This window comes from Cryptotermes secundus, unplaced genomic scaffold, assembly GCF_002891405.2.
Source record: "Cryptotermes secundus unplaced genomic scaffold, Csec_1.0 scaffold2106, whole genome shotgun sequence".
Taxonomy (NCBI): domain Eukaryota; kingdom Metazoa; phylum Arthropoda; class Insecta; order Blattodea; family Kalotermitidae; genus Cryptotermes; species Cryptotermes secundus.
In genome coordinates this window covers 59793-72343 of record NW_019731248.1, presented here as the reverse complement: position 1 = coordinate 72343, position 12551 = coordinate 59793, and the positions used below count along the sequence as shown (strand labels likewise).

Below are 12551 nucleotides of genomic sequence, written 5' to 3'. Positions count from 1 at the left end.
AACAGCACTAACCGGCACTAACGCGTTTTCTCCATAGCATGAACTGAATACTTATATATATATATATATATATATATATATATCACTTTGAAGAAATTCAGCCATTATCACTCTATGAAGACACATGGAGAAGTACAGATTCACCATTCCTGACCTCGTCACTAGGTTCATCTTCACGCCTCAGCCAATTTACCCACAAAGAGTCCCCCCGGTACCCACTGGGCTCGGAGGGCCCCAGAGCCGGTCTGGACGCTGCGGATAAGAAATTTCTTGCCCCTGAGAAGTATCGAAGTTATACCGAGTGAGCTATCCCGGCTCCATAATTTTTCCCATCGGGGAGGCATTCATGAATAAAGTTGGTCTGAAACAGCAGATACAACGTAGCCTACCAGTTTTGCCCACTGTTCTTATTGAGATCAGAGTTTGGCTTCTGATTTAATGTAAAAAAAAAATTAAAATTGTTGGATTTGCGGTTCTCACGGTGGTGCTTATGAGAAGTACGGCCCTCTTGAGTTGTAACGCCGTGTAGTTCCGAACATGCAAGACGTTGCGGGGTAACACCGCCTCCGTGTCGAAGAGTAAGCCAAGAGGCAAGCTGAGGGGTTCAGCTTGCTGCAAACGTTTGAAAATATAGCACTTACATTGCGAATGCCTGAAACCAAGGTTACAGGGAAGTGCTTGCACCTCGAAAGCGTAACGTTACCACTTCAAGATATTATACAGCCTAACGAGGAATCTGATGTTTCATACAGTTCATCTAGAACTATTACGGTAACTAACTTCAAGTGGTTAGGGTGGGATGGGCTGGATACAAGGAATGCATACAGAACTTCGATGAGACCCAATTACGAAGTCTGACTGCTGGCTGGGCTGGACGTGAAGTCTCGAACAATACAGTGTTCTTCGTAAGTCCGTGAAACATTTTAAAAATTCACAACAAATAAACTATGCACCGGATCATGTTAATTCTTACGCCGATAGAGAATGAATCTCTCCAAGTTTTTTAAATCCTCCATTGTCTACTAATCTTCGCAACCGTTTCAACGCTGCTGTGGGGCTCTATTCAACCGTGATATGCTGACACGCGCGTGGGACGAAACGGATTATCATAGACGTCTGCCGTATCAGCAAAGGTGGAGACATTGAGCAGCTGTGAACTATGTAGAAAAAACTTGGCGACTTTATCTCTATTTCAGTGTAATAAAATTTGGTATCCGTTGCGTAGTTTATTTATTGTAAATTTTCAAAATATTTCACGGACTTATGAATAATCCTGTATATGTCAGCTACACGGAAAATGGTGCGCACAGTAACAGAAAGCTCCTCATTAATGCTGCACTATAATCGCATTTCTGCTAACAAGGTTGGACTATTTACAATGGATATCATTGTCTGTCGCGTTAGCGTAGTTTGTTGCGGCACTACGCTACAAGCGGGAAGGTCGCGGATTCGATTCCCGATGAGGTACTTGAATTTTTTGTTTTTGCGTAATCCTTCCAGCCGCACTATGGATCCCGGGTGTCGACTCAACCTCTAACAGACGCGAGAACCAGGAATCTTCCTGGGGTGGGGGTGGGGTTAGCGCGTAAAGCTGACCTCACCGACCGACTGTCTAGAAAACGTTTGAGCCTCGACGTCTCACAGCCCCATGTGCCTCCACGGCCTGTTACAGAATATCTTCACCTTTTATGCACATAATTATAAACTTGAGAGAGCAGGAAGCCTTGCTAAGGCCTGGTAAGATGACCAATGGCACGGTAAATGCAAAATGCAGAGAATCATTGCCTTATAGATCGACCAATAAGACCCAGAAGAAAATGACCATCTTCTTTTGGGCCACAGGCTCTGAGGAACTCGGTGATGACGTAACTGGTTCAGGATCGTGTCCATGGCTGACTTTGGTATTTGCGATACCACGGTTTTGGTTTCGTCGGTTATGCATTAGCCGTTATATCATGGATAATTTCGCAAAGAGAAAACCCCGGCAAACCCTTCGAACACCGCAGGCTGCCAGTGTTGCTACACAAGACGACTTCAAGCCACGTTAAATTCCAAAATGGATGCTGCTCATGTACGACTGTGGCATCAGGCCGGCTGCATTTCACACTTTACGCTCTGGTGCGTGTACGTTCTATGTCAGTCGCTAGGAAATACTATGGTCATCCCGTAACGTTCCCATTACAACATGCAAATGTGACAGGCCTGGCTCAACACGCGAATTAAAACTGCATTCGTCTGCAGGAATTAAACCTATGTAAACCCGTAGAGCTCTAGCACACAGTAAAAACCTGGGTCATTTGCATGATATTGACTCGCCAATGCCTATTCATTTGCAAATCTTTTCACAAACCAATCAGACCGTACTTATCTGGTCAGCTGTATATGAAACGCCATTTTAAGATTAAGTGTCCCTTACGAATGTGATGTGAAATCCAGGTTTACATAAGGCATACGAAATATAAATTTACTTTTTACATTTGATACGACCGCCTCTGTGGTCTAGAGCTCCTGGCTACAGAACCAGAGGACCCAGGTTCGATTCTCGGCGCTACAAGATTTTCTGAGAAGTAGTGGGTCTGGAACGGGATTCACTTAGCCTCGTGAGGATAACTGAGGAACTATTTCAAGGAAAATGCGGCTCCGGTCTAGAAAACCGAGATGCGCCGTTGCGCCGACCACGCGACACCATCTATCCATTACAGTTGGCACTAATTTCGTTGACAATCGGCGGTCGCTCGGTCGGTATACTTCGCTTGCGGACTACAGACCACGGAGTTTGTTTGCCAGACCAACTATATCTATTCTTCCACATTTACAATACTGTCCCAGCACGTGGGATTCAACCAGGGTACAACCCAATGAGGTTCGAGGATATGCACTTGTTAAATAATGGTTGTCGAGAAGATCCAAGGTGTCCAGAAAAACATCCGACTTTCACATGAAAACATGCAAACGGAGGAACTAGCAGTGATTTATTGCATTTTACACTTTACACACCAAACACGTGTTTTGTGCGGACAGTTTTGAAGGTATCGTCCGAGCATAACAATATGGGGTCCCCAGATCGTCACAAAAGTGCACGAACTTAACTCATGTCGGTGGAACACTTTCATCGGCGATTACAACAAGCCTACGAACAATGAACGGGATTTGCTGTACGGTCTAATCGCTCCCTCGCGCCACGTTCTTGGTATGCGTGTAGTCCTGCAGCCTAATCCGGGGGGATGAGAATAGGCGCGCGGGAGGGAGATGTGGGTATGATCAAAAAGGCAAAACATTGTGCGTGTGTGATTACAGCGTGAACATTTCATTACACCAACTATTTCCTCGGCATCAGAGAGTTTTATGAAACTGATACGTCAGAGCATACACGTTCTGCGTCCACGAAATTCTTTCAACATATCGTGGCATCTAGACCCGTTGCTAGGCAGCGGCCGCGAAAGCAGCAGCTATACAATCTGCTTTGCAAACAAGCATATCTTCACGGCAACAATTGGGAACAGTAACAGAGCTGTTTTCTCTGTGCGGTCCGTGCCGACATGTCATAAGCATGAGAGGTGTAGTAATGAGTCGTTAGAGAGGCCCTGTAATTTTTTATAATTAAGATGTAAATTGTAAATATAATTTACATTATGACAAAGGACTTGCTACTGCAGACAATGACTCTGACAAAAGACACGCCTGTCCTCTCGTTATAGATGTCGCCCCACAATATCAAGATCGTAACTGTCAAACAGCAATAAATATCAGGTCATCAGCCCCAGATGAGGCTCGACACCAAGGCTGACTGACTGACTGACCGACGATCAGTCACAATGTGCTTCTGACTCTGACAATGAGTTTCGAGCCAGTCGCCAGCCGGTAGGCACGTGAGCAAGAAAGCAGAGGGCATTATAGGAATCCGTCGTCGGGCGACGACTGGTGAAGAGAGCAAACTGAAGACTTCATGTGTGCTGTGGCTGCTGATTTGCGAAGCGTGTGAAAGCATAATCCTTATTTGTAGTCACGTTCTGTAATTGTTCAATAAATGTGATTGCCAATCCAAACCCCGTCTACAGTCACTCTAAAATCGTGATAATGTAATTCTATCAGATGGCTACTCAGCAATATGCTCCAAGCCTTAACGCGAATGGAACTTGGACAGTAACACTCGGATATCACAATCTGCCAAAGAACTCAGGATAAATACTGAAAATAACTCGATAGAACTTTATGTATGCATGTGACAGTGAACTTAACGGAAATCGGTTCCGTTGTCTGGGTTTTGTTACTTTCATGCGAGCTGACAGACGGACGTAAAGTAGGAACTTTTACCATTCCCGCTTTCGAAAAAACCCATAGGCGCATCACAATACAAAACTCAGGCTAAACAACACTTCGCAAATATAATACCTGAAAATTCCTAATAACGTCAAGTGTACAGCTATTTCGCATCTTTGCTCTCCACGTTCTACCTCACATTTTATAAATGACATCACCAACTAACGTGCGTCATGTCACGTGATCACAGCCGAGAGGCCAGGGGAAGAGTTGGCGAAATGAAGACACCCACGACATCCTAATAACGCAAGGTCACCGCGTCGTCAGTCATCTTTATAAAGTATTTACATTTTACACTTCCAGCACCAAATGCTCAGTTACCTCATAAACGGTCACAACAACTAATTCTGGATTGCCAGGAAAAAAGTACTGGAAGGGCCTGCGAACTGCAAATGAAAAGCATGTAATGTCACGACTGAGAGCTGATGATGAAAATGTAACAGCGGGCTGCTGACAATTACATGACGAGGAACTTCATAATTTGTATTCTTTGTCAAATATTAATATGAGATGAGCGTTGCGAAACACGTAAGAGATAAGATATGCAAAGCTTCTACTAGCCGTTTCCTGGCAACGGATTTAAACAGGAACAATAATAGCCTCACTGAATTACACACATAAAAGCCTTCTTTTCACAGCCTCCCGTAAAAAACTAAACACTCAACAAAGTTGGTCACCAGAACTGTCTTCTTTATAACACCTCTGACACGAAACGAGCAGAAAACACCGTTTACAACAGTAACTCTATTGCTGCGTGCGTAATCATTACCTAGAAACGGGTTGCATAACACCGTTTTTTATTCGCCTATCTCACTGTCATTGCATATCAGCGGCTGTACAGGCTACAATACTTTTGTACAAACCACTGTACTAACTACCCCAAAATGCACCCAAAAGTTGGGTCTGATTATCAGAACGTAATGTCATTTGAATGGGAGCACGCTGTAGCGTAGTTTGTTTTTATTGCTAGTGGGGTGGCACTAAGTTCCTTGTACTGCGGCCACTTCTGGCCTATTGTACCAGCCCCAGATGATAGGTGAGGGTGATTGTGGAGCAACTAGTGGAATGAAGATTGGCAGGGGATACCGAAGTACTCGGAGAAAATATGCCCCAGCGTCACTTTGTCCACCACAAATCCCACTTCACCATACCCGGGATCGAACCAGGGCCGCGGTGGTGGGAAGTCAGCAGCTAACCGCTTGAGCTATGGCGCGGCCTCCTGTAGCGTAGTTGGTTGACGCACAAGCCGCAAGGTCGAGGGTTCGGTTCCAAACGAGGCCACTGGGTTTCTCAAGTAACCTAGTCCTTCCAGCCGCACTATGGGCCTGGGGTCAATTCAGACTCAGCCTAACAGAAATACGTACCAGGAATCTTCTTCCTGTGGGAAAACGGCGGCCAGCGCATATGGCTGACATCACCGCCGACTGTCTACAAAATGTGGGACCCTCAGCGTTTCACAACACCATGGGCCTCCACGGCCTGTTACAGGGTTAGATTTACACTTTCATTTAATGTCATTTGTATTAATCATTCACTGTTGGGTTTGAAAAAACTAAGATTGAACAACCACGTACAGAAGGCACCCGTACAAAAAAAAATAAAAAAAAATAGTAATACATGGCAACAAAGACTAAACCCTCACAACAGAATATACTGTCATAACACAGCTGTATGCAATGTTACACATCGTGTTGTCATGACGACCCATGNGTGGAAACAAGTGTAGTGAACATGGGATGGGTCCCGGAGCCGGTCCGGGCGCTGTGCCATCAGTTGCGTAACACGTACAGCCACTATGAACCGTGTTTTTTAATACACGTTATTTGCATGTGAAATGCAGAAGGAAAATACATCTGTACCATCGCACCTGATCGTTCTTTACAGAGGAAAACAAAATAACACCGACGTGGTCACGTCCGTCCCATCGGCTAAACCGGTGGCCACAACTTTTCTTAGTTTCCACATGAGGGGAGGCACTTTCAATAGAAGCTGTTGGGAAATTCGGGCTTGCAGAGATATTAACATATTGTGGCATGCAGACCTGTTGCTGGGCAACAACCGCGCAATAAACAAATATACAACAGCCGTTACTGTGTAACGGCTTCGCAAACAAACATGTTCCCACGGCAACAATTAACCTACAACAGTGAGTGGCGGTGTTTTCTGTGCGGTTGTTGCCAAAATGTTATATCAGACTGTCGTTACTGTACTTAGGTACTGTTAAGTGTCCAATAAATCCAATTACCAATCCAGCCCCACGTCTATAGTCACTCGTATAATATATGAACTTATGTAAGTTCCAAAATGGACTTTTTGCACATAAACTCCTGACCAAATTTTATAAAAGAACTCCACGTAATATTAACAAACTGCAAAGAAGGTGGTTGGGACTAGTGCGCATGCCTACGATATCATGGAGTACACCCATTTCAGTCTCGTTTTTGCTAGACTGACGGACCAGAGAAGAAATAGAAGCTAAGGCTGTAAGAACACTGCAATTCCTCACAGCAAAGTTCACTAACACACTGACTTTTTTTATCAGTGCGCAGAATCATACGAGAAATCAGACGCCCTCACCCACACAACGCTGAAGTTCGCATAACGGCTGCTCCACCTAGCGAACTCACTGCAGTGGCACTCCTCACAACATCGGGCACTGTCCCCGTACTCTGCTGTCAGTCCGGCAGTTATTTGAACACAAATCACGCCGTTATTATATGTAACGTGGATTTGCATCTTAATCTCACATTGCGAACACAAACCACTATGGGCGTATTCCTTTCGTTACAGTATCCACGAATGAACCCACTCCCTATGGACACAAGAGTCCTTAAATAGCTGAGTCGCTCAGCAACTCTGGAAATTTCCCGCCTTTTGTAGAACCCGAAGGTTCACCGCCGTGTTCACATTAACATGTATCATCACTCCACGTGAAGCAGGCCTCTTGCCACCCTAACGTAACGTGTCCTCTGTCCACTGTGAATATACTGAATGCACAGTCGCGAACCATCGACAAGAAGCGATCTGCCTGCCTGGAGGTCGGTAATGGGGCTACACAAAGTTAACACAAACAGAATTGATATGATGTCCTCAGGGAATTAAATAAAAATAGGAGAAAATGTATAATGGTGTCACATCCATGTTTCACTTCTGAAATATAGTTAATTTAATTTTGGTCCGGGCTAGCCAACATAACCTCTACTTTATACGAGGCACAAATAAACTACAAGATAGGAAGACGCATAGCGGGGAAGGTTTATTTAAAGCACAATAACTGAAAGGTATTATGCTGTACAGCGAACACAACCGAAATAAGCGTTATTCCGTGCAGTTTGGTATGTATGGTGTGATTATGGATTTGTAACGGTAAAGCTGTCCGTGCTTAGCTGAACATTACGCACATAGAGGTATAGCTCTACCAGTCTTAACCTTGGTACTAAATGGAGATGAACTGTCAGCTTCACGACCATGCCGCGTTACCCCCAGAGCCTTGTCGCTATACCGACTGTACTTCCGCGGCTTGCAAATGCAGTAAATGCACAACACCAATGTGGGTATGATCATACTGTACAAATGGGTACACGCTTCTGCCTGCCAGCACCGGTGCGAAGCAAAAAATCTGATGTTCTATCCAGTTAGGATGCACCATGCAACATGTTACCCTCAAACTTGGACGCACTGTTCTCAGTGTCGACAGGATGATAAGGTTTTGTCACACAGTCACTCCTCCCATTTCCGTGTATTTGTCTTGTATCCTGGGCGGTGGACGGCACGTTGTAGCGAGGCGAGGGGACGAAGAGCGGTGCAATTGTTAACAAAACCGACATCAGAGCTGTATGCAGTGTTGTCGCAGAAGTTAAGACGTCTATAAAACTGTGGTACGAGTACTCCTAGGGGTACTAACGCGTCTTGTCAAGGTCGGACTCCTTAATATTAATAGAAGTCGAACCTTCAACACCTGACTCCATGGAGAAATACCGTTTTTCAGAAGTCGCCAGCTGTGCAGCTATTCAAGAATGAAAACATTTTATGGAACTCGAAGGTTCATTACCGTGTTCCCAAGAGCGCTCCACTGGTCCCTATCCTTAGTCAGATAAATTCAGTCCTTACCACCCTATCCTAAGGTAAAGTTGTCCCTGTGCTTAACTAATTAAGCATTACGCGGTGAAGGCGTATGGGGTTTACCCCCCCCCCCGAAAGAGCCCCCGGAACCCATTGTACAGGAGGTTGGGTGAACCCCAGAGCCGGTCTGGACGACGTGGAGAAAATTCTTGACCCTACCGGGACTAGAACGCTCACCCCTCGGTCGTCGAGCCAGTACACAGCCAGTCGCTGTACCGACTAAGCTATCCCGGCTCACACCCTTATCCTAAGACCCTTTTTAATATTATCTACCAACAAACATCTTCGACTTCCTAGTGGCTTCTTTCCTTCTAGCTTTCCCACCAAAATCCCGTGTGTACTCTTCTCAAACATTTGTGCTACATGCCCTGTCCATCTCAGCCACCTTGATCTCATCATTCTAATTATACTTGGCGAGGAATACACGTTATGAAGCTGCTCACTATACAAGTTTTTCCAACCTCCTGTCACCTCATCTCTCTTCAGTCCAAATAATTTCCTCGGCAACCTATTCTCAAACACCTTCAGCCTATGTTCCTTCTATCAGAGACTAATTTCACACCCACACAAAACCACAAGTAAAATTATACTTTTGGATATTGTAATTTTTACGTTTGTAGCTGTAGCAACAAAAACCATTCTATATGGAATTGGTGTAACAGTCGTTGAGAGTTTAACGGAAAGTCTAGTCTAATTTGTTACATAAGCTTTTGTATGGTAATCTTCCCTTGTATAACAGTCGTTGGGAATTCTACAGAACGCCTAATCTAATTTGTTATATAAGCTTTTATATCATAATCTTCCCTGCTTTATCCTATATTTCCTTCCAACTCTACGTTATCGAATGATGAGTGAAGGTCGACTTTTTTTATTGCTGGTGGGTGGGACTAAGTCCCTTGTACTGCGGCCACTTCTGGCCTATTGTACCAGCCCCAGATGATAGGTGAGGGTGATTGTGGAGCAATTGGTGGAATGAAGATTGGCAGGGGAAACCGAAGTCCCAGCGCCACTCTGTCCACCACATATCCCACTTGACAAGACCCGGGATCGAACCCGGGCCGCCGCGGTTGGAAGCCAGCGACTAACCACTTGAGCTATGGCGCGGCCCTTACAGCCATCTTCCAATACAAACACGCACAAAGGGTATATCTTAAAGAATTTCCTTTATCCTGCTTTACGCGCATCAAAATAACGTGACATGACAGCCGGAAGATCGGAATAGTGCTGCCAGAAAAGAGCCGCCGCCGTCGCTAGGGAACGGCCAATAAACGTTTCCGCGGCAACGAACACGTAACGACACAATAGAGAACTGTTGGAAACGGTGTTTTGTATGGCGTCCGCCCCAAGGCTATATACAGTGCGCCAAGATTTAGACAGGTCGCTGTCATAACTAGAGCTGTGTTTAGACTATCATACGTTTCCAACAACAGTTTATAGACCTCTGAAAAATCACAGCATTTAAGGCTAATGGAATTAGGAGGCAGGCTTAAGGGGTCGGAAAACAGGTGTTAAGACAAAAACAGACGCGGCATTGTAGAGGTGAGTTGCAAGGCTGAAAACAGACGTGGTCTTGTTCTCAGACACACCTGAAATCCCATGTGAAGTTTTACAATCCAAACTATGATATTTATCGGACGGACCGTGAAGACGGGCACACAGGCGGAACCGCCGCTGCACTTAAGGCATCCCTCACACTTGCATCAACTTACCTCCTCTCCTATCAGCATAAGCAACAGGGGTCTGCACTCAAATATTCCTTGCAGCTGTTTATGCATCTCCGCAAAGAATGGGTGACATATCACAGAGCTCTTAGGTTTTAGAAGTAAGTTCATCCTGGTAGGTGACCTGAATGGAAAGCATCTTGCTTGGAATAGAAAATTTCATACCCCTCAGGCTTCTAACTTCGAAATTTCAGCTCTCCCATTCCCTACGCATTACACACCTGATGAGAGAGGTGGTGATCTCAACAATGCACTACATCAGAACGTCCGACTATCACAGGTCATTTTCACTGACATCCTGGGCTCATATCACCTACCAATTACGTTCAGCATTACGAAACCCTGTTAGAATGAGGGAAGCTTTAGATCCAGTTGAAAACTGACAGACTTGGAGCTGCTTTAAAGCCTCGCCTCTGAATTCACACCTCAAAATATCGAAATTCAGTTTTCTAATGAAGCTGATAAAGCAGCACATGACTTTGCTGTCTCTACAGCTTCGTCATACAGGCGAATGACTATAAATCTACAATTTTATACCAGAAATACGATATACATGGCCTAGATCGTATATTGAAACATAAACGAAAGCTCAGAAAATTATGGCAAGAAAGCAGGGATCCAGCATGCAAAGAGGCAATAAACTGGGTCCCTCGAAATATCAGGAGAAGGGTCCGGACAAGGGCACTTGAAAGCTGGGAAACAAAATTGGTAAACTGCGAAGTCATGTCTCAAGCAATATCGCCTACTGCAAAGTCATGACATGACAATGAGGGGTCAGAATGAAACCCTAATTTAAAGTGACAAAAATTATATGGCAAGGATTCTATACAAGCTAATTAAAAGACGATGAGTAACTTATGGTATGCCATGACCGCCGTGCCTGGATTTCTTTTTTTTTTTTCTGTAAGACTGTGCATAACAACATTATGAGATACAAATATTACTGATACTGTTCACTGCTAAATTGTGTAACTTGGAAACAATGATCCCTTGGGTGCCAATCTGACAGATCGCATTATTCAGCACCCAGAATTTTCTTTCATAGGGCTGCCTACATAAAGTATGAAGGTATCTTGCAGCAAAATTACGGCCATCAGCTGAAGTCTCCCACAGAACAAACCAATATTCACTTAAACTGTGCTCTGTCTGTGCCCAAGTATAATCTACTTGTCCCCCCTTCCACTGTATTTGATTGTTCCCCAAACTGAAGTCTCCTACAGCAAGAAACTTCAAGATATCAATGTACCTTTCAATTAATCCTGTCACTATGATTACTATGTACCACAAAGGGGGGAACAGTGGGGGAGATCCAACAAACCCATTTTAAATTAACAGAAGGTAAAGAAAGCAGAATAAAGCACATCAAGTCAGATAGGAAAATTAGTGTACTTACCAAAACATCGTAACAGATCTCTCTCAATTCTTTTTCCACCTTTTCTCTGTATTCTTTGGCCATTTGTTGCTTTCTTTCTGAGCCTTCTGTCTTTTGCTCAATTGACGAGATAACTCTCCAGGAGGAACGTCGTGCACCAACAACGTTTTTGTATGCCACGGACAAAAGATTCCTCTCCTCATTGGAAAGTTCCACTCCTGTTTCTGTGACAGCTTTCATCGCAGCAGCCATGTCATCATAACGTTCTGCCTGCTCGGCGAGCTTCGCCCTCTGAACCAATTCTTCCTTGTCCACAGACATTTGTGTGAGGTGGGATTTGTGTTTGGTTTACTGCCAACAGACAGAGAGCATAAGAATTAATTCCTATATTACTTTTTTGGAAAATGTCAACCTGTAACTCTCTGGGCTAGGAAAATGCAAGGAATCTAACTGAGCAGACCACATTCTAATAGGCTCATCACCTTCTACACTGCTGTAGGAAGTCTGCCCAATGCACATGGAAACCAGTGTACTCACAGACGACCTGTGTAGCAGCAGAGTACAGCATGTGAATTTTTATTGAAATTTAACGAAAAAACAATATTAAAATCGCCATCATTTAAAAATACACTTCTAGCTATTCGGCTTCAATAACAAAATATACAGTGCCACGAGCATGAATTCATTACATTTACACATGAAATTACTGGACTGCAACAAACTGCAGTAGGCCCAACACACTTGTTACAGAAAAACATGTTCGAAGGAATACTGATTCCCAACATATTTACCAAAAAATAAGATGGAAAATTATATTTCAACCCAATGATTAATAATACTGCACTACAGACGAAAGCAGATATGCGTTCCCCGTTTCTTAACGCACCGGTAAACATACACATTTTTAAACACATTTATGGTAGATGAAAATTACAAATAATCTCTTCTTAAAGGGCTGCTATGAAAAAAAAACAGACAGCAACGTAATGGGTGCGGCTTCGTGGTTAATTGGAGCG

At 44.1% G+C, this 12551-nt stretch overlaps 1 protein-coding gene across 3 annotated transcripts in view; it reads right to left on the bottom strand.

Moving 5' to 3' along the window:
• The window catches only part of LOC111866661 (14-3-3 protein zeta), an 84981-nt gene that overhangs the window by 37848 nt on the left and 34582 nt on the right, over positions 1-12551 (bottom strand). For all 3 annotated transcript variants that reach the window (XM_023855837.2, XM_023855835.2, XM_023855836.2), the window contains exon 2: positions 11557-11886. In XM_023855837.2, the coding sequence (XP_023711605.1) occupies positions 11557-11856 (300 nt within the window). In that variant the 5' untranslated portion in view covers positions 11857-11886. The remainder of the gene's footprint in view (positions 1-11556; positions 11887-12551) is intronic.